The sequence below is a fragment of the Phoca vitulina genome, unplaced genomic scaffold (assembly GCF_004348235.1).
Source record: "Phoca vitulina isolate PV1807 unplaced genomic scaffold, GSC_HSeal_1.0 scaffold1, whole genome shotgun sequence".
NCBI lineage: Eukaryota > Metazoa > Chordata > Mammalia > Carnivora > Phocidae > Phoca > Phoca vitulina.
The window spans coordinates 59768178-59790872 of NW_022589704.1; the positions used below are offsets into that span (position 1 = coordinate 59768178).

General features: G+C 36.4%; 1 protein-coding gene across 3 annotated transcripts in view; it reads left to right on the forward strand.

The window, feature by feature from the left end:
• Positions 1-22695, forward strand: part of SLC25A12 (solute carrier family 25 member 12) — a 198042-nt gene that overhangs the window by 119327 nt on the left and 56020 nt on the right. For 2 of the 3 annotated variants that reach the window (XM_032408150.1, XM_032408158.1), the window contains exons 4-5: positions 7009-7124; positions 15404-15543. In XM_032408150.1, coding sequence (XP_032264041.1) covers positions 7009-7124; positions 15404-15543 — 256 coding nt within the window. Of the gene's footprint in view, positions 1-7008; positions 7125-11670; positions 11775-15403; positions 15544-22695 lie in introns of those variants that run through there. The other variant, XM_032408167.1, reaches the window with a different exon arrangement.

Below are 22695 nucleotides of genomic sequence, written 5' to 3' on the forward strand. Positions count from 1 at the left end.
GAATCTTATAGGTACAGATAATTTGAAATAGCATCACATAATATTGTTTATAATTACCCAAGACCCAGTCTCAATTAATAGAACTAGTATAGGCAGGCCTAAGTGATTTAGTTAATAAGTATGTGGGAAAAGCAGGTTTAGGAGTAGTGAATACCATACCTTTTTGTGCTCTGGGCTCCCCCACCCCCTGCTCCATGTTTTCTTAGCATGTAAACTGCCCCTCTCCTCTTCCCCATTCCCATTCCTCCAATAGATAGTAAAATAAGCAGGAGTGTTTTGATATAGGTGTTTGCTATGCAAAGCCATGTAGAAGCAACATTTTATGGTGTAAAATAGCATGATGGGTTGTCTAAAAGTAAAGGCCATTAGCCAAGTATTTGTGAGATTGTGGCTTAAACTTTGAAGATGTGGTTATATAATGAAAAGCAAAATGATTTTATGCATTAAATGCAGGTTTTGGGAACTATTATTGTGTGACCTGATCTTAAAAGTTTAGACAGTTGCTTGTTTGAAACTGTAACTTCTAGAATTGTAGTTTTTATATTTAGCTCTAGTCAGAATTTCATCTGGAGGCTCTATTCTCCTATAATATGTAAAACTATTATTTTCCTCTCAGTTTTTCACAACTGTTTTCCTTTAATGTTCTACATACATATAAAAATATATTTTTTTAAAAGATTGATTTTAGAGACAGAGAGAGAGAGAGCACCGGGCAGCTGGGAGGGTGGAGGCAGTGAGGAGCAGAGGGAGAGGGAGAGAGAAAGCCAAGCAGACTCCCCACTGAGTATGGAGCCAGATGCAGGGCTCTGTCAACACCTGAGATCATGACCTGAGCCAAAACGAGTCGGATGCTTAACTGACTGTACCACCTGGTGCCCCAAAAGGAAAAGTATTCTTCATGCATATAGAAAAACCTTTCATACAGAAATCTCGGTTCTAAAAATTGCAAAATTAACATATTAATATTATGAAATTTTATTAGTTTCTACTTGGTAAATTTAAAAGGAACTTTGTAGAAAAATTTATTTTATTTTATTTTATTTTTTTTAAAGATTTTATTTATTTATTTGACAGAGACACAGCGAGAGAGGGAACACAAGCAGGGGGAGTGGGACGGGGAGAAGCAGGCTTCCTGCTGAGCAGGGAGCCCGATGTGGGGCTCCATCCCAGGACCCTGGGATCATGACCTGAGCTGAAGGCAGACGCTTAATGGCTGAGCCACCCAGGGGCCCCTGTAGAAAAATTTAAAACATGCAATTCATAAAATACATTATTTCAGAATTATAAAATGAATGTATGTTCTTTGTAAAAAGTCAAGCAGGAGGTATGGTAAAAATTGAAGGTGCCACCTCATCCTCATTAAAAGAAAACCATTTATTAAAGTATGAACTAAGCAATGGTTTCTTCACCCCAGAGTTAGTGGCTTGTAGTTTGCATTCTGCTTAAATCTTGGTCAGGACCTTCTAACAATAGGGAACTCATTGCAGGATATGGGGAAAAGAGCCTTAAAAATTATTCTGGAACATGTTTGCTTTATGTTCACAGATAAACAGGCTTTTCTTGCTTTATGAAAAGTATAGTTACATTATCATGTGGTATAAAATGCCTATGGGCTAAAAATAGATAAGGGGCATATCAGAGAGACGTTGTCCATGCCCCCCGCTCCCTACTTCTTCCCAGTATTTTATAATGAAAATTCACTTATATACCTACCATATTCTACCATTAACATTTTTCTGTGCTTCCTTTTTCATATATCTATCCCTCTATTTTTCCATCCATCTTATTTTTTCACACATTTCAAAGTAAATTCCAAATATTGATACTCCTTAAATATTTCAGCATGCATATTATTAACTGGATTTCAGTATTTGTTTTGAGTGTTTTCTTTAGATGTAAAATTTACACACAGTGACAAATATTAAAACTTAAAGGTACATTTGTGGAGTTTTGATAAATGCATATCCCTGGGTAATTTCAGGTGACTTTTTTATTGTATTAAAATATATATAATAAATATAATACCGTTTTAACTATTTTTAAGTGTACAGTTCAATGGCATTAAGTATGTTCATTTTGTTGTACTACCATCACCACCATCCATCGCCTCCATTGTTTTCATCTTCTCATACTGAAACTCTACCTTTTAAACAATGAGTCCCTGTTTTGCCTCAGTACCCAGCCCCTAGGAACCTCTATTCTAGTTTCTGTTTCTAATGCGTTTTACTATGCTAGGTATTTCATATAAGTTGAATAATGTAATATTTGTCCTTTTGTGTTTGGTTTATTTCACTTAGTCTATTGTTTTCAAGATTAATCCATGTTACAGCATGTATCAGAATTGCATTCCTTTTTAAGGCTGAATAATATGAAGTGGCTTTTTTTTAAGTTGCTGATACTTTTGTGTTTCTTTTTTTTTAAAGATTTATTTATTTGAGAAAGAGATCACGCGCAAGCGTGATGGGGAAGGGCAGAGGCAGAAGGAAGAGAGTCTCAAGCAGACTCTGTGCACGGAGGGTGGTTGGGGGGTGGTGCTGGTGGCTGGATCTCACCACGCTGAGATCAGGACCTGAGCCAAGATCAGGACCTGAGTCAGAGGCTTACCTGACTGTGCCACCCAGGTGCCCCTGCTTTTGTATTTCTTAATTGACCTTTCTTCAAATAAATTGCTCTGTGTAACAAAGGTAACTGTGAGTATTGTGAATTGGCTGTGTATCCCCCCAATACCTTCCTATAATGTCTACTTAGTACAAACACCAGGTACCCTTTCTATTTTTCATCTATAACTTTAAATTTGGGGAGGGGGCAGGAATACATGCACTGAATTGAAGGCAGGAATTGAGAATCTTCCACTGACTTGCTGAATTTCTTTGAGCATATCACTTGACTTTTGGATTTTCTAAGGTCCTTTTGGATTTGCCTTTTTGAATATACTGATAGAGAAATGTATATATATATATATATATTTTTAAAAAAACATTTATTTATTTATTTGAGAGAGCGCACGTGAGCCAGGGGGAGGAGCAGAGGGGGAGGGAGAGGGAAGAGGAAAGAATCCCAAGCAGAATGGGTGTGGAACCAGACTTGGGGCTTGACTTCATGACTTGAGCTGAAACCAAGAGTCTGAGGCTTAACTGACTGAGCCACCCAGGCACCACAAGAAATGTAGATATTTAAAGTCCACAGACTTTATATTTTAGACAAAGGTCTACTTAGTTGGAAACCTACATGAGGGTGGGTGTAGATAACTGATGGGCCCTGGTCTCTCTGAAGAGGCGGCTTCTGCTTTGGCTCCAGGGGGCTGGTGCTACATGGGATGAGAAACATGTTGCCCACGCTTGCAGTTTAACAAGAGAAACCAGAAAACTGGATATTTGTGTGAAGTACTTACGATTTCCTAATGTTGACAACTAATGTAACTAAAAAAATTATACTTTGCCTGCCAAAGAAAACATGTGTGGGCCAAATTCCGTCTGCCAGCCAACTGTTTATAACCTTTGCTAGTTAAGGAAAAAGTCTTTTACCTCTTCTCATAAATACAGAAAGTTTTGCTACTGAGTATGAAAGGTGTTTGAAAGCTACATATTCTGTATTTCAGGGTGATTGTATTTTTGATGTTAGATTCCTGAGGCTGTTTTGGAAAAGCCAAGATGTTATGGATTGTGTTTTTTAATCCATCATCAGCCTAGTTACTTTTTATTTTTTAAATTACTCTTACAATCAAAAGAAATAATGCTAAATAATGATAAAAATTTCAAACATTTCAGAAATACAGACTGTAGAAAATGAAGGCCTTCTCTAAGTCCTCCTCTATATCATTATTTTATTTGTGTTATATATTCTTATTAAAACCACATATTACTGGGCACCTGGGTGGCTCAGTTGGTTAAGCGACTGCCTTTGGCTCAGGTTATGATCCTGGAGTCCCTGGATCGAGTCCTGCATCGGGCTCCCTGCTTGGCAGGGAGTCTGCTTCTCCCTCTGACCCTCCCCCCTCTCATGTGCTCACTCTCTCTCATTCTCTCTCTCTCAAATAAATAAAATCTTTAAAAAAAAAACAACAACAAAAAACCCCCACATATTACTCATTGCTTTTTCGGGGTGTGTGGATGATGATACCTGATATGTTATAACTTCATTTGTTTTTACTACTCTAGAATTTGTGTAATGATAACCACACTTTGGAGTTTTATTATAGTTTTTAGTAGTACACCAATGCATAAAGTGTATTATGACGTGTGACCTGATAAAGTTTGATTATTCTTCTTTCCAGCATTCATTAGGCAATCAAGCTCCTAATTTCATCAAAGATTCTTCAGCAGGGGTGCAGTGAAGGCATAGTCTTTAGTGTCCTGAATAATACCACCGCAAAGGCCTTTTCCTCAATAAAGGGAAAAGGCATAGAATACACCATTGCTTTGGATATGATGTAACTTGTGTAACTTAAACATATTTCAAAGTATTTTATTTAATAGAAAATGAAACTTTGAATGTAAAATATGTCTTTGATGAGTGGGGGCATAAAATGAAATGTAAAATGTAGTCATTCCTAATACTTTGTTGAGAAATATGGCTCTCTAAAAAGCCTTGTATTCTAAATTGAGTTTATTCAAGAATATTTACAAGTTCCTATCCTGAATCAAACCTGTGCTCTGTGACAAGCCTACCTTCTTGCAGGGAATTAGACTTTATTTTTTATTTTATTTTATTTATTTTTTGAAAATGATTTTATTTATTTATTTATTTGTCAGGGAGAGAGAGAGTGCGCACAAGCCGGGGGGCAGCCAGCAGAGCAGAGGCAGAGGGAGAAGCAGGCTCCCCGCTGAGCAAGGAGCCCAATGCGGGGCTTGATCCCAGGACCCCGGGATCATGACCTGAGCCGAAGGCAGATGCTTAACCGACTGAGCCTCCCAGGCGTCCCGGGAATTAGACTTTAAACAGTGAATTACATAATTACTTTAATAAAAATTTTGCAAGGGGCACTAAAAATGTACACTGTGCTGCTGTAGGGGTGTGAAGGGTATGTAAAGTCATCTGGGGACTCTGAGATGGTTCTCTTGAGGAAATGATACTTGAGCTGAGCTATGTAAAGATGGGTATAAATTAAATGGGCAAAGGTTTGGAGATGGTGGGATGAATCCAAGGAGAATGAAATGGTCCTTAGTGGAAAGATCATGGATTTAAGAATGAATGGGTTGGAGTCCAGAAGAACAAGGGGGAGGTGTGCAGAGATCAGATCCTGAAGGACTTGGAGCCACGTTAAAGATTAGGTCTATTCCTTTCTATAGGGTGACTGTAAATGTGTTGTCTAAACCAGGCCATTTGAGAATAAAAGGCAGCACCATTACTAATATAAATAAGCAAATAAATTGGTATATGTATTTATATATTTATAAAAACAGATTTTTATAATGCTGTTACTTGGATACTAGTCACCAATAGCAGCAACAAGGTGTGGGATCTTTGCAGCAAGCTTGCTATGGAAGATGACTCTAAACTAGCATATGCCAGCTCTGTAAGATCATTGAAGGTGGGGTGCCTGGGTAGCTCATTTGGTTAAGTGTCTGGCTCCTGATTTTGGCGTAGGTCATAATCTCAGGGTTGTGAGATCGTGCCCTAAGTTGGGCTCTGTGCTGGGTGTGGAGCCTACTTGAGATTCTCTCTCTGTGCACCTCTGCCCCCTACTTATGCTCCCCCCCTAAAAAAAAGATCATTGAAGACAATTTTAGTATAATTTTGACCACTGGCTTATTTCACAACCCTGAGTATTCTAGGACTCAATATGTTTTAGTTTTCTCCCCTTTTGTTTTGAATTTTCCTTTAAAAAATGTATTTTCTTTAAAAAATTTTTTTTAAGTAGGCTCCATGTCCAGCGTGGAGCCCAACATAGGGTTTGACCTCATGACCCTGAGGTCAGGACCTGTGAGCTGAGATCAAGAGTAGGATGCTTAACTGACTGAGCCACCCAGGCGCCCCTAAAAAATGTATTATTGACATTTCAAACATATAAAACAAAGTAGTGTAGTGAATTCAATATCCTCATCACCAAGTTTTAGTAATTATTAAAATAATTATTATGTTTGTTTTATTTATACCTCTTCCCATTCTTTCATCCCCTGGATTATTTTGAAGCAAATTCCAGATGACATATTTTGTTTGTAAATATCTGGGTATATCTCAAAAAGATAAGAAAAATTACCAAACAAAACAAACCTCCTCAAAAACATTAGTATCAATGTGTTAATATCATCAAGTATTTGTGTTATATCATTATTACCATTTACTAATTTTCTTATAAATTAAAAAAAATTTCTTTGCTTAAATCAGAATCCAAATAAGATCTGTATCTTGTAATTAATTACTATACCTTTTTGGTCTTTAATGAGGTTCTCCTCCATATCTTCTTTCAAAGTTTTTTTTTTTTTTTTTCAAGTACAGAATGTTCGCCCTGTAGTTTCCTACAGTCTGCATTTATGCTGATTGTGTTTCTATGGTGATGTTTAACATGTCCTTTGTCCTTTGTATTTTCTGTAAATTGATTACATGGAAAGCAGTGGGTCTTAACATGGTGGGTTGGCAATTTGCAATTTGGTGGGTAGAGGCCAGGGAGGCTACTAAACATGATACATTGCCCAGGAGGCCCCCAAAACAAAGAATTATCCAGCTTAAAATGGTACTGTTGAGCGCCACAGTTGAGAAACTATGATCTAGAGACTTTATCAGCTTACAATTTAATTATTTTTGGTTTAGTTCTTTCTCTTTTTGTGATTTTAGGAGTGATTGATTATTGCCCAGGTCCATTAATTTATTAGGGACTCACAAAAGGGTAGTATTCTAATTCTTTCATTCCTTTCTTCTTTCTTTATTATCCGGAATACCTCTATAAAGAGAAATTTCCCTTTTTCAATTATTTGGTTACCCTGAACTATAGCATATATTAAAGGCAGGTTAAATGCCTGGTATTTACCTTTTCTTTACCAATCAATAACATTTTATATTTTATTCCAGATTGATCTCCTATCAAGAGTTCTTGGCATTTGAATCTGTTTTATGTGCTCCAGATTCTATGTTCATAGTGGCTTTCCAATTGTTTGACAAGAGTGGAAATGGAGAGGTGACATTTGGTAAGGAAAAAAAGAGATTATAAGGGATAAGTGAAGTCAGTAAGGCTGCTGCAGTCTTTAAATGCTAAATCTAGTAACTGCATATAGATTGCTGCTTATTTAGGAGCTAGTCAATATTAATTTCCTAAAAGAATTTACACAGATAAAATTAAAATGGTGTATTTTCTTCAGAGCTTTAGACTATTGCAAAAAAGTAAGGAATCTAGGAATGCCTTGCTCATTGAGTCACTGACACTTTTACATTCCTAAAATAGGTGGTGTAAAATTTTCTTGTTCTGGGCTAGCCTGGGCAAAATTCTTTATGAAACAGACCGTGAACAACATGGAATAATCATGTCATTCTTTAAGGAATTTTTGGGTAGAGAGTGCAGAGCTTCTCAATAGCAGTTTGGAAAATTGCTGCTTTGTCATTGTAGCACCAAGAATGGAACTGAAGGAGGGAGTTGAGAATAGTTAGCATTCTCTAAACCCCCATTATAGTTTTTTGATTTTAGGAAACAAGCCTAGTACGTTGAAATTGATATCTGTGTTAAATGTAGAAATTGATACAAATCCTTTGGTAGGCACATAATTTAACACAATGTCATTGTTTGACAAGCATATAAACTAGAATTTCTATTTGTAGCCATGTGTTAGTTTTTAAAGATGCTTATTTGTGGAAATTAGTTTGTGTTTAAAGTATCTGCTAATTTTTCTGACAACAGGCTTTTCAATAAATCAATGCAGTGTTTTCAAGGACCTTGAACTCTCTTCCCTTTTTTTTACATTTACATTTTTTATTGTAGTAAACACATAAAATCTTAACCATTTTTCAGCGTGCAGTTCAGTAATGTTGAGTATATTCTTGTTGTCGTGAAACAGATTTCCAGAACTTTTTCACCTTGTAAAGCTGAGCTTGAGTCCTTTTATGGTGTGAATTGGCATCAATATGTGATAGAAAAACTCTTGAAAATCAAGCTTTCCCTGACTATAGTGCTAAATATTTATTCACTGCAGTATTTGTTATATAAAAAGCATCCTTCAGTTAAACTCAAAGGAAGAAGTGTCACTGTCATGGAAAGAGAGAAAGTATAGGTATTCAGAATAACCAGTGGTGCCTTTACTCTGGTTTTAGTGGGCACATTTTCTAGCTTGGCATTGACTGTTTCCTTTTGCCCATTGACCCAGTTATTTTCTGTATAAGAAGATTTTCCCAAATAAATACAAGTGCAGACAGAACTCCTTAGGTTTTTGCATCTCTCTTGGCATGCTTCCTGCTTTGGTGCAAGCTCTGGCCATTCTGCCTCCTAAAGAAGGTTGACTTTCCCCAGAAGCACCTAGATTCTCTAGTTTAATGTATAAAACCTCTGTCATCTCATCATTCAGCGTTTACCCTGGACCACGAATAATGCTGCATTTTCTATTTTCAGTAGGTACCACATATTCTCACATGTCTCACTTCCAAATGTTGTGCAGCAGTGCTTGGGAAATACCTTGATATACGTATCTGCATTAAGAACAGCATACTTGTGCTTCTAGCATGTGTCCATTGTTTAAGAATTAGATTTCCCAAAACCAAATTGTGGTTTCTTTTGTCCCACCTACCTTGGTATCTTGGTTCTTTGTGTCTCCTCAATTTGATTGCTTTTCCCAATTTTATTTTAAAAAACAAGTCACTCAAGTCAGTTCATCCAGTAGAATAACAATAGAGACTCATGCCAGTGTTGATTAGTAGATTAAAATGAGTATAGAAAATAGCTGAGTGGTTTATAAACACATTTATTTCATGCAGATGAAAGCTTGTAGTTATTAGATCCCAACTTTAGCATTTTAAAGATCTTTTGTTTTCCCCAGACTATGATGTATGAGTTAGAATTTTAAGAAAATATAATTAAGATTAAAAACCAAACAAATCTGTTTGCGTTGTTATAACACCTGATATGAACTGAAGAACATATAAACCCTCCAAAACTCTGCTTTCATTCTTCTGCTTCATAATCTAGAGATAGAAAGATTCTTATGGAATGATATAAAGCTGAACGCCCTTTCAACATTGTTCTTGGAGTCCCTGGCCAGCTGGATGGTTGTCTTTGATGTTCACGTATTTCCTGGGGACCGTAACCATTTTCCCTTCCTGCCTTGCCTCCCTAGTTTTGAGGATCCATTTTGGACAAATTTTCTTAAATAAAAATCATAATGAAGGAGAGGAAATTTAATTGTATATTTTTAGGAGGAAAAGCATTGAAACTGTTACAAATGCCATTTAACAAGATTTCTAAGGCCTACTCATTACAGGCTGTTCAAGACGACAGAATTTCAGCGTAAGGAAATAATTAACTTGGAGTTTATTTTTATAGGATTTTGGATCTGTGATAAGGTCAGTTTTCATGTTTGTATCCACTTAATAAAATGAATTATGCTTATGTATTTATAGATAAATGCTTAGGTAAAAGGAAATTTTAGATCCATAGTAACTCTAAATCCTTTTCACTAAATGGCCTTATGTTTTCTAGTTTGGAACTTGTTTATAGTTTTCTCTTGAGCACATCAGGAGAGAAAGGTGGGAGAGAATATTGGATGCCAGGTGTAATGGAGTGGGGAAAACTGTTATGCCATCGATATCTCGTGGACTATGATGATGATGTTATCTGTGTATTTGTATATATTCTCATCTATGCTTTTTTTTTAGATATGCTTTTTAATACACATCAGATTAGATACTTAAACTGTGTACGTTTTTGGAAGTATATAAATAGAAATATTGAACAACTTTACTTGAGTGCTGGAAAAGTTTTGTTTTGTTTTGTTTTTTTAATTGTTAGAGATGCCTCTACTTTGCGGGAGAGGACTTACACTGAGACCTCAGTAATCCATTTCAGAATATGCAAGCTCAGGAGAGGGTTCTGGAGTTTTTAAAAGAGTGAATAAAACCGTTAGTTGTTTCCTCTTCGATGTTCTTTTAATAAAACTTCTAATGCATGCTGTGGATAATTACTTATTGGCTTGTTTATCTGTTACTGCCTGGTGGCATGAGCCTTGTAGAGGCCGCTGCATGACTGGTGTTTGCTAGATACATTATAAACTTGCCTTGGTGTCCCTGCTAGCCACTAGTGTACTGGATATTCTGCTCGATAGAATTAGGTTAAGGTAACCTAGATAACCAGTATACTATATTGTGTTCTCAGTCGCTGCCATGCATTTGTCCCACATTTAAAAAATCAAAGCCTGTTGGTTTAACAAAGATGTAATCCTTCTAAAAAAAATGAAACCCAAACACCTGTCTATTAACTAATAAATGAATATAAGATACATTATACAGTCTAAGTTTTCTATTAAAATCTCGTCAACATTGTGTTCCAAACTGCTTGCCTAGGGATGGGAACTCTTCAAAGTGAATTTTTTTCAAGGGCCTATCTTCATCTCCTCACTGTAAAACCCTCAAAAAGCAGGGATTCCTTTTGATTTCATACTGTGTTTGGTCATCATTAGATACAACAAATAAATATGTGTTCCATTTGTGCCTCTAAAATAGGCTCTTTTTCTATGAAGGGAAGAATAGATTGGGTTTGGCATAACCACGACTGTTATTAAAAGGTTCAGGAGATGGAAGTCTAGATACAAAAAATGTACCCTCTCTCATGGAAACAAAGCTGTAGACATGGAGTAATATGAAAATCTAATAGTAACAAATACCTAGTTTAATCTGGTAAGAATTAGAGCTTCACTTGGGTGTTCAAATTAAATCAGGAAGAATTTTGAGATTCCTTTCAGATACTACAGAGAAGATCGTATTAATACTCAAAGCTACTAAAGTAGCTTAGTTTGAGGTAAAAAAAAAAAAAAAAGAAAGGATATGGCGTTATTAGTTTTTATGCCATTTGGTGATAGACTCTTGAAGCATCTAGTTTCTATAGTAATAGATGCTCTTTACGTGTAAACTTATCTTTCCTGAGAAATGGACCTTCACATGTATTTGGCAGAAGGACTACTTTATTGACTGATTGTGTGGTAGTCCCTTCAGGAGGTAGGTAAAGGGTTAATAGAAGTACTTTCTTGCTTGGAAAAACAGAGGAAGTCACCTAGGAAACTAATGCCCTACCTGGAAATACAACCTAGCAGTCTGGGACTGAGTACATGCTATGTTGGTTGGGACTTCCTCTGCTAAGTTCCTGTTGTTGAACTTTTTGTTGTTGTTGTTTGTTTTCCTTTGTTTTCCTTTTTGGTCTCTTAGTTGTTCCTCTTCTTTCTCCCCAAGTTTTCCTTCACTGAAAAACTCTTTACTTCCACAAGTCTCGCCATTGTTTTTGTTCAGTTATACACAAGGAATTCATTGTTTTCGTGGGAGTCCTTCTAAAAGCCTCTCTGACTTCACTTTAAGAACTGTGCAGGTGAAATTCAGCTATTGAGGATTTTTTTTTTTTTTTCCCTGACAATAAAAATGTTTGGTCTCAAGCCTATTAAGTTGGAAGCAGTGGCTCCTGCTGGGCTGGAATCCTTTGAATCAGGATGTCGTTGGGCTGATGGTAGGTGGGCTGTGTCACAGGGCTGATGGCTTGTATACCTACAGGAGGAGTTCTCTGGCCACACCGTTGGTACAGCAGCTCCTTCCAGGCTCATTCATGGAACAGGCATGGCGGCAGTCTTGGAGAAGAGTGCCAGCCCCGGTCAGAGGTAATTTTGTACTGCAGAAAGGTGAACAAGACCAGTAGGAAGCTCCCATAAGGACCAGGGGAGGGATGAGGGTGGATGAGACGGGGAGACACAGTGTGGGCTGTTGGGGAAATTAAAACCTCTATTAAGACATATTTACATAATATATATGCTTCAATGTGTATTTCATCTAGTCCTATTATCATAAGTGACTGATACAGCTAAACTGACTAATGTTATACGTCTGTGAACATTTTTACTTAATCACAGTTGTCACCATTACCTGCCCTCCTGACAAATTGTGCTCCTTTCCTTTGAGCAAAGAGAACATAATGACAGGCTACTTTTGTATCTGTCCCCAATTCCCTTTTCAGAGGAATTATAAACCTTCTCTTTCATAAGCCCATGCTCTGCAGGAAGTGAAAAAGTGGTCTCTTGTTTTCTATACGTCAGAAAACGAATGGATTCCTATATCCCATAGCAAAACCAGCCTAGTATAAAACACTAGATCATGATCTTGCTGCATAAGATGTGACCGTCATAGCTCTTTCATCCAGGCCAGAACTATGGCCACTGAAATAGCACTCCAAGGAGTGCTGCTTAGAACCAAAGACCCTTGTTTGCCACTGGAAAGACGGGATTCTCTCTGGGGGGAAAACTTGCTATGTAGTTTCAGTTAGATGCCCTGGGAATATTTGAGATTATTGGGGTTTCCTTTCATGTCATGCAGAACTTGATAAAACTGGGTAAGGTAAGAACAGCATCTCTGAGCTATTGCCTCACACACACAAGTAGAAGCTCCCCAGTTCTGGAGCTTTTGCATAACTTTTTATTTTTTTTTTTTGGATAAGCACATCCTGGTAAAGTAGTAATTATGAATTGGACCTTAAAACAATAGTTGTACTAATTATCTTTGTAAGCTTCTTGAATTAGCCTTAGGCAGTTGGTAGTGACAATAATAACAGAAGGGAAGTGGGACACATCAAGAGGTGCCAAAGTAGGTTGGAAATTTTGTTATTCCTAGTAACTATAGTTGTAGCCTGTGACATCCTTAAAATAATTAAAAGTGTCTGGGGGGGTGGTTAATAAAATACAGCACATATTAATGGTCATAATAAAACCATATACAAAGCTGTCAATGACCACTTTGCGAGAAGTAGGAAATGTTGAAACAAATACTCATGGAAAAGGACACTTCAATATTTGGGGAGATTACTATGAGTAATTTGAGTTATCATTTTAATTGTTTCAAAGATATTCCAAGATCTTATTTAGAGGTTGTTAGGAAGTTTACAAAATAGGATTTTAGTTAAAGTTTTTTTTTTTTTTTTAAGATTTTATTTATTTATTTGACAGAGAGAGACACAGCGAGAGAGGGAACACAAGCAGGGGGAGTGGGAGAGGGAGAAGCAGGCTCCCTGCGGAGCAGGGAGCCCAATGCGGGGCTCCATCCCAGGACCCCGGGACCATGACCTGAGCCGAAGGCAGACGCTTAACGACTGAGCCACCCAGGCGCCCCTAGTTAAAGTTTTTATTATGGAACTTTTTTTGAATGTAAATCAGACATTGTAGTTTTGGTTCATAAGTATCCATTTTGTGATAGTAGAAAACAGTTTTCATAATTAAGTAAACTTTCATAGTTTGAAAGCTTTTGAATCTTTCATTATATTTGATTAGTTCACACTAATATTCTAATATTTTCTGATTATATAAAGGGAATGCAGTTTTATTCCACCATTATATAAAACTTCTCTAGGTAGTAGTATGTACATTTCTTATTAAATAGTTGAGTTTTAGGACTTGTGACCTTTAAAATAAAGGTTATCATAAAATAACTTATTCCCTTTCATACTCTTAATATTTAAAATAAATATATATAGTAACTTAAGTTATTCTATTCTGCTTTCGATTAATTTCTTCATGTTTCCTTAGTTTAACACTCTGTTAGACCTTAAAAATAAGAAATTAAAGTAATTTGGGAATAGAGCAGCTAGTTAATTAAAGGAGATTATAAAAAAATCTTTGCTGATCTCTCATATTTGGCTCTAAATATTATTTGTAACCCTTATTATTTTCACGACCTTGTAAACTTTAACATATTTTACAACTGTTGAAATTCCATGTAGATCTAAGGGTAAACTTTTGTATTGGTTATAAGCCAGGATCCCATGAATTGCTACTGAGTTAATTCTTTTTGTTTTTAGAAACAAAAACCCATATATTTAATATGGTTTATGGAAGGTGAAAATAATTTAAAATGGTTTGAAAACTCTGACACAGTATTGCTAACTAGGCAAGAAATAAATGCTACATTCCATCTGAAAGGAAAGATGAGAATCCCATCTCCCCAGTGACATCCAATGCCTTCTTCCAACTTACTGATAGCTGTGACCTATTCGGAGCTGTTACATTGAGTCCAGACTGGTAGGATTTCCAGTTCAGAATTCTTCTACCTTCTTCCACCTTCTCCCAATAGCAATGCTTTTATCAAGAAAAAAAGGTATATAAAACTAAAGGGAATCCATTAAACCATTTACAATGTGAGATCGGTATCTTATTCAAAGAATTTGCAGAAATTAGAGAAAAGAGTATAGTTGGAGATTATAAAACATTAAACTTTTACTAATTAGTAAAATTGATAGCTATGGATGGTAAAACACTTCCATTAATATAATTGGCATAAACTTGAAAATAATTTTGTTCTTAAGACATCAGTAAAACAGGCTTCCTGCTTTCTTAACTTTGCTAATGATTCTTTTTTTTTTTTTTTTTTTTTTTTGGCATGAGCTTCTGAATTAGGCTATCCAGTCTATGCTTGTTAAAGTACCAGTCATTTGTGAATTGACTTTTATAGTAAGTGTAGAACTGTGTAAAGAAAGTGACTGACGTTGTTAGTGCATGAAGACAAGCTGTCATAGGGTTTTGGTTGTATATTACAAGCTTGACTGGTTCCTATCTAAAAGTGTAGTGTGTTTAGTCCTTCTTTATTTAAAAGTGAATCACTAATTTCACTTATCTTAAAATATTTTTAATAGTTGAGACTAATAATCATGCTTTTTATGGGGATTTTGAAGCTTTGTGTCAAGACCATATTTTTGACAATATCAGAAGCTTTTAATAAGGTGCTTGCTGCTGAGCTAATGATATGCTTTTGGTAGTATTTCTTATACCTATCTTCAATAGACATTCAGGCTAGTGTGAATGTAATAATCAAGCCTCAATCAAACCATACTTAGTATGACAAATATTGCATTATACTGTAATTTAGGTATTCATGCTTCTGATAAAGGGCTTAATTCGACTCCTTGAGGAATCGGGAAAACACTATTGATTTTATACTGGAATGCAAAGTAGCAGCCATTTATAGTGCAAGATATAAATCACTTCCTAATTAAAATTAAATCAAGAGAAATTAAGAATCTCGTGGCCTTATATGTAATGGTACACAATCTTAAGTGTAAAATTATATTTTGTATCAATTGTGTTCCTGTGCATGGGTTTCTGGGCACAAAAAATTTTGCAGCTAATCTTAATAGTAAGCAGATAATATTGACTTGAAATTTCTCTTAATTTCTTTCTGTAGGAACATTGCAGTGGACTAAACTACTTATTCCAGATATAATTTATTTATTTTTGTTTTCCCTTTTAAGAAAATGTCAAAGAAATTTTTGGACAGACTATTATTCATCATCATATCCCTTTTAACTGGGACTGTGAATTTATCCGACTGCATTTTGGGCATAATCGGAAGAAGCATCTTAACTACACAGAATTCACACAGTTTCTCCAGGTGAGCTTAGTTTTCCTAACTGGTGTAAATACATACCTTTTCTCCTCCACTTCCTTTTTAGTTTTAAGTTTATTACCAAAAATAGCAATTCCTTGTGGCATTACACCCCCATTTTTCATTTCCCACTCCCAGAGGCAACTTTTTAAAACTCTTGTAATTGTTTCTTTCAGTGATTACTTCTATAGCTTTAAGTAATAAACTTGCATTGGCACTTCTATTTTTTTAATCTATTTTTTTTTTTAAAGATTTTATTTATTTATTTGACAGAGAGAGACACAGCGAGAGAGGGAACACAAGCAGGGGGAATGGGAGAGGGAGAAGCAGGCTTCCCATGGAGCAGAGAGCCCGATGTGGGGCTCGATCCCAGGACGCTGGGATCATGACCTGAGCCGAAGGCAGACGCTTAACGACTGAGCCATCCAGGCGCCCCTTAATCTATTTTTTTAATTGAAGTATGGTTGACACACAGTGTTAAATTGTGATTGCTTAGTCTATGCTCACCACAAGTGTAGCTATCGTCCGTCACCATACGATGCTACTATAGTACCATTCATTATATTCCCTATGCTGTGCCTTTCATCTCTGACTTATTCATGCCATAACTGGAAGCCTATACACCCCACTTTCCTTCACCCATTTTGCCCATTCCTCCACACGCTTCCCCTCTGACAACCACCAGTTCTCTGTATTTATGGGTGTTTCTGCTTTGTTTGTTCATTTGTTTTATTTTTTAGATTCCACATATAAGTAAAATCATACGGTATTTGTCTTTGACTTATTTCATTTAGCATAATACCCTCTAGGTCTGTCACTACTGTTGTAAATGGCAGGATCTCATTCTTTTTTTTTTTTTTTTTATGGCTGAGTAATATTCCATTGTATGTATATACCACATCTTCTTTATTCATTTATTGAGGGATACTTGGTTGCTTCCAGGTATCTTGGCTATTGTAAATAACGTGGCAATAAACATAGGGGTTCACATATCTTTTCAAATTAGTGTTTTCATTTTCTTTGGATAAATACCCAGTAGTGGAATTACTGGATTGTATGGTGTTTCTGTCTTTAATTATTTCGAGGAACCTCCATACTGTTTTCTACAATGGCTGCACCAATTTACATTCCCACCAACAGTGCATGAGGGGTCCCTTTTCTCCACATCCTCAACAGTACTTGTGATTTCTTGTGTTTCTAATACTAGCCATTCTAACAGATGTGAGGAGATATCTCATTGTGTGTGGTTTTTTTAAAGATTTATTTATTTATTTTAGAGAAAGAGTGTGGGGGGTTGAGGGGCGGAGGGAGAAGGTGAGGGTGTCTTAAGCAGACTCTGAGCTGAGTGGAGCCCAACATGGGGCCCGATCCCATGACCCTGAAATCACAACCTGAGCTGAAATTAAGAGTTGGATGCTTAATGAACTGTGGGGGCCATCTGGATGTCTTCTTTGGAAAAATGTCCATTCATCTCCTCTGCCTGTTTTTCTGCAAATATTTTCTCCCATTAACTACGTTGTTTTTTTCTTTTATTGATGGTTTCCTTTGCTGTGCAAAAGCTTTTTATTTTGGTGTAGTCCCAATAGTTTACTTTTGATTTTGTTTCCCTTGCCTCAGGAAACATATTTAGAAAACTGTTGCTAAGGCCAATGGCAGTGAGATTACTGCCTATGTTTTCTTCTAGGAGTTTCATGGTTTCAGGTCTTACATTTAGGTCTTTAATCCATTTTGAGTTTATTTTTGTGTGTGGTGTAAGAAAGTGGTCCAGTGTCATTCTTTTGCATCGTTTTGTCCAGTTTTCCTAACACCATTTATAGAAGAGATTGTCTTTTCCTCATTATATATTCTTTCCTGTTTTGTTGTAGATTAACTGACCATTTATGGTCAAATTGTGGTTTTATTTCTGCGCTCTCTATTCTGTTCCATTAATCTATGTGTATTTTGGTGCTAGTACCATACTGTTTTGATTACTACAGCTTTGTAGTATATCTTGAAATCTGGGATTGTGGTACCTCCAGCTTTATTCTTCTTTCTCAAGATTGCATTGGCTATATGGGGTCTTCTGTGGTTTTGTACTCTACTTTAAAATTTTTCACTTTTAGGTATTTTTCTTTGAATTTGAACTGTGGAAGATTAGGAGCGGGTTCTTTTACCCCTCTCCCTTTCCCACAGACTTGGATATTTTCTATCTCCATCACCCATATAATTATGTTATGATTATGCTTAGATCAATAATCATATTTTAATTACTATAATTTTATAAATACTACGCATGACTAAAATGATTACTTTTTTTAGGGTTTCTGGTTTTTCTTATTTGTTTAGTTTTCTATTTATTAATGCTAATTCATTCTTAAATTTTGCCTCCGTTATTAACATCTCATTTTAATATGTTTAAAACGTATTAGGTATTCATTCTATCAATTGCGTCTTCTTGGAGCTCTCTAGGAGCTTTTTCTTTTTTTTATTTATTTATTTATTTATTTATTTATTTATTTATTTGAGAGAGAGAATGAGAGAGAGCAAGCACATGAGAGGGGGGAGGGTCAGAGGGAGAAGCAGACTCCCTGCCGAGCAGGGAGCCCGATGCGGGACTCGATCCAGGGACTCCAGGATCATGACCTGAGCCGAAGGCAGTCGCTTAACCAACTGAGCCACCCAGGCGCCCTCTAGGAGCTTTTTCTTTTTAAAAAATATCAAGGTAAAATTCACTTAACATAAAATTAACCATGTGAAAGTGCATAATTTAGTGGCATTTAGTACAATTCACAGCGTTGTGCAACTACTACCTTTGTCTTATTCCAAAACCTTTTCATTACCAAAAAAACCCCTCTGTACTCATTAAGCAGTTACTCCCCATTCCTGTTTCTCCTCACCTCTGGCAGCCATCAAACTACCTTCGCCTCTGTGGATTTACCTACTCTGCATAGTTCATATACGGTAGCTCCCCCATTATTTACACTTTTGCTTTTTGCAGTTTCAGTGTACCTGCGGTCAACCGCGGTCCAGAAGCAGATAATCCTCCTTCTGATGTATCATCAGAAGGTTAGTAGTAGCCTAATGCTATGTCACAATGCTCACATCACCTCACTTCATCTTATCACTTAGACATTTTATCATCTCACATCATCACAAGTGTGAGTACAGTACAGTAAGATATTTGAAGAGGGCGAGAGAGAAAGAGACCACATTCACATAACTTTTATTGCAATGTAATGTTATAATTGTTCTATCTTATTATTTTAGTGATTACTGTTAATCTCTTACTGTGTACAATTTAGGAATTAAACTTTATCATAAGTATGTATGTATGGGAAGAAACAATATATATAGGGTTTGGTTCTATGTGCAGTGTCAGGCGTCCCTTTAGGGATCTTGGAACATATCCCCCTTGGATAAGGGATATGGATACTGCTGGTGAAATTATACAATTATCCATGTTGTAGCATGTATTACTACCTTATTCCTTTTTATGGCTGAATAATGTTCCATTGTATGGATATACAATATTTTGTCTATCCATTCATTAGTTGATGGACACTTGGGATGTTCTCACCTCACCTTTTGGCACTTGTGAACATTGGAGTACATGTATTTGTTTGAATACCTCTTTCCAAATCTTTTGAGTATATCCCTAGATGTGAAATTGCTATGTCATATGGTAATTTTATGTTTAACTTTTTGAGGAATTGCCAGACTGTCTTCCATAGCCCCTGCACCATTTTCTTGGAACTTTCTGACTTGCTTCATGGCTGGAGGTTGGACTTTGTACTTTTTGCATAGCTGTCAGTCTGTCATCTCCCTTCACCTTCATCGTGGGGAATCCATTTGTCTTTATTTTATGTTGAATCTCCTGTTTTCTGGATTCCATCTCTTCCTTTATTATGGTTTACTTCCTCTTTTTGGTGGAATGCTTCCTGCAGGAGCTTCTTGAAGAAAGTAAAATAATTTTTTGTGAGACTTTTCATATCAGAAAACCTCTGCTCTGTTTACACTTAGTATGACTGGGGGGGTATAGAATTCTCTTTTTTTTTTTTTTTTTAAAGATTTTATTTATTTATTAGGGGGAGAGGGAGAGAGAGAGAGGGATTGAAAGAATGGGTGAGAGGAGGGGCAGGGGGAGAGAAGCAGACTCCCCGCAGAGCAGGGAGCCTGATATGGAGCTTGATCCCAGGACCTGGGATCATGACCTGAGCCGAAGGCAGACACTTAACTGACTGAGGCACCCAGGTGCTGGACTGGGTATAGAATTCTTGTAGGAATTATTTTCCTTCTGATTTTGAAAACATTTCTCTTTTGTTTTCTTCCTGTTTTGCCACTGAAAAATCCAGTGCCATTCTCATTCTTGATTCTGTTTTGAAACATTTTTTTCACTCTGGAGGGTTTTCAGATTTATTTTTTTTCTTTTCTTCAGTATTTTGAAATTTCATGATGATATTCCTTGGTGTGGGACATTCAGTAGGCTCTTTGAAAACTTTTGTCCCTCAATTCTTGAAAATATTCTTATTACTTTTCTTATTTACTTTTCTTTCTTTCTAGGGCTGGTCAACATATTAAATGTATGATTTAGTTTTTTCTTCTCTTCTACTTTTGAACCTTTTATTAAGTTTTTAATTTTGTTATATTTCAAATTTTCAGTTAAAAAGAACTGAATATTCCTTTCTGAATATTCCTTTTTAAAAAATAGCATATTATTTTTTCATGGATGTGCTATTTCTCTCCCTTCCCCAAAGATATTGAAGGTAGGTGTTTGTTTTTCACCCCCTCCAAAGTGTCTGTTTTCTCCAAGTTTCTTTCTTTTTCTTTGTTTGGGTTTCTTTGTTTGGCTTTACTCATGTCTGATTGTCATTGGTCCTCTGCTCATATTTAAGAGTGAGGCTTATTGGGAGTTCTGAGTTCATGGTACTACTTATTAATCTTATTGTAAAGTTTGCTGGCTCAGCTGTTATATTGGGGACCCTCTAATGGCTGTATGTTCAGGTCTTTTCTTTTGCATCCCACCTGAATATTCAATCTGGCTTTTGACATTCTGGTTGCTGAATAAGACAAGAGGGTTGGAGGTCTCAACATTCAGTATGGAGATGGACTTTCATTGAATTACCTCTTTTCTTCCTTTTTAAAAAAATTTTTAAAAAAGATTTTTATTTATTTATTTGACAGAGAGAGAGAGACAGTGAGAGAGGGACACAAGCAGGGGGAGTGGAAGAGGGAGAAGCAGGCTTCCTGCAGAGCAAGGAGCCCGACGCGGGGCTCGATCCCAGGACCGTGGGATCATGACCTGAGCCAAAGGCAGATGCTTAATGACTGAGCCACCCAGGTGCCCCAAATTACCTCTTTTCAACTGCTCCTGGGCTCCCCTAGTACAGAGACCCTCTGTTATATTCTCAAGGCAGTGAACTTCTAGTCTTCTGCCAGCCTTGGGAAAGGGCAGAATCCTGGCTACAGTGAAGCAGTGCAAGTGACTAACTGCATTTGAAACAGACTTCCGTCTAAGCCTCCTATTTGTAGTTCCAGTCTACGGTCACTTCCAGGGGTACTAGTGTAGCCAATTCCTGAGTGTTTTGGAGGGTGCTGTCATGTATACATTGGATTGCTTTTTGGTTTTTTCCATGTCCAGTTTTCTTGAGTCTGCTAAGTCAGTTGTCACTTGCCTTTCTGCTCTCTAATCTTAAAAATGTAGTTGCTATCTTCTTTTCTGTTCTCTTTGTCCTTGAGTGTCTGTTTTTAGTTCCTTTACTGTGATTTTAGTGAAGAGTGGAGTTTTAGAAGACAGCAGAGTTACATGTACTAGGTCATTCTCCTTCACTCCCACAGTTTCTGAAGCTCAGCTGTTTTCATCTCATAGATGAAATGCATTTTAACTTGAGCATAACTTCCTTTTTTTTTACCCTTTCCTTCAGTTCCCCTATCCACACTTGAAATCTGAAAGCAGACTTATTTTATCTTTCATTTATTAGAGTATCTTTATCTTTTTAGATAAAGTATCTTTTTAGAGTATCTTTATGTATTTTATCTTTTATAAGCCTAGGGTATTGTTTTTCTTTATGAGTGTGATCACAGTTTGAAAACTATATCCTTTCGGTGTGGTTGTTTGTAGAATTCAGTGCTTGTTCTAACACTTGCACGGTTAGTGCCTACCTGACTGACATTGTAAAGTGCTCAAACTGGAAAAGTTGAAAATATTATTTATTTGAGACATGTTTATTTAAAAAAGGAAATGACCCCTGAAAGTAATACTACACTACACGAATTTGAATTTAAATAAAATCTTGAAAGAAAAAAAATAAAATGAAAAAAGGAAATGCTCTTCCAACTAGGGTTTTTTAAGATTTCTCTAAAGATGGTTTGTTCTTGTTATTGGTTCCCTTGCATTTACTGAATATATTTTACAATATCTACTTCTACCCTGATATATTAATTATACTACATAAACTGGAGAGCTGTAGATAGGAAACTTCTTTTTCCCCCTTTGTTTTGCTTCTCATTTGAAGTCCTTAATGTTAATTTTTTTAAACTTTTTATTTTGAAAGATTTCAAATATATTTAAAAATAGAATAGTGTAATGAACTTCCATGTACCCATCAACCAGCTTTAGCAGTTATTAACTGTTGGCCGCTCTTATTTTGTCTGTAGTTTCCACTGGCTCCCTCCCTCATTTGGAAGCCAATCCCATACACTCTATGGTTTCATCTGTGATACTTTCACTATGTATCTTTAAAAGATACATAGGAGTTCTCCAATTGTTAACCTAATAGAAAATAGAAAATCTATTCTTCCAGCATTACTCTTGCAGTGAAGATTCTGCTTTGTCTTTAATATAAAGGTCCACATTTTCTTCAGTACTGAGTGTCATTAATAAGGCTTCATTATGTCCATGGTTGCCACTGGATATTTCTGAGAGACTAAGACATATACATGGAGAAGACAAAGACATGACAAAAACATAAAGAAGGAGGGAAAAAAGAGGAGTGAGTAAGGGAAAACATATAAGACAGGGAGTGGACCTGTGTCTGTTTCTGATGCTGCTTAGGAATATCCTTTCTGTGGGGAATACTTTCAACAATATTTTAAGGTTGAAATAAAGACCTAAAATTCCTGCTTCATTTGAAGGGTGATATGGTTGGAGGTGATAGGAAGGATGGAGTGAGTAGGGAGAAT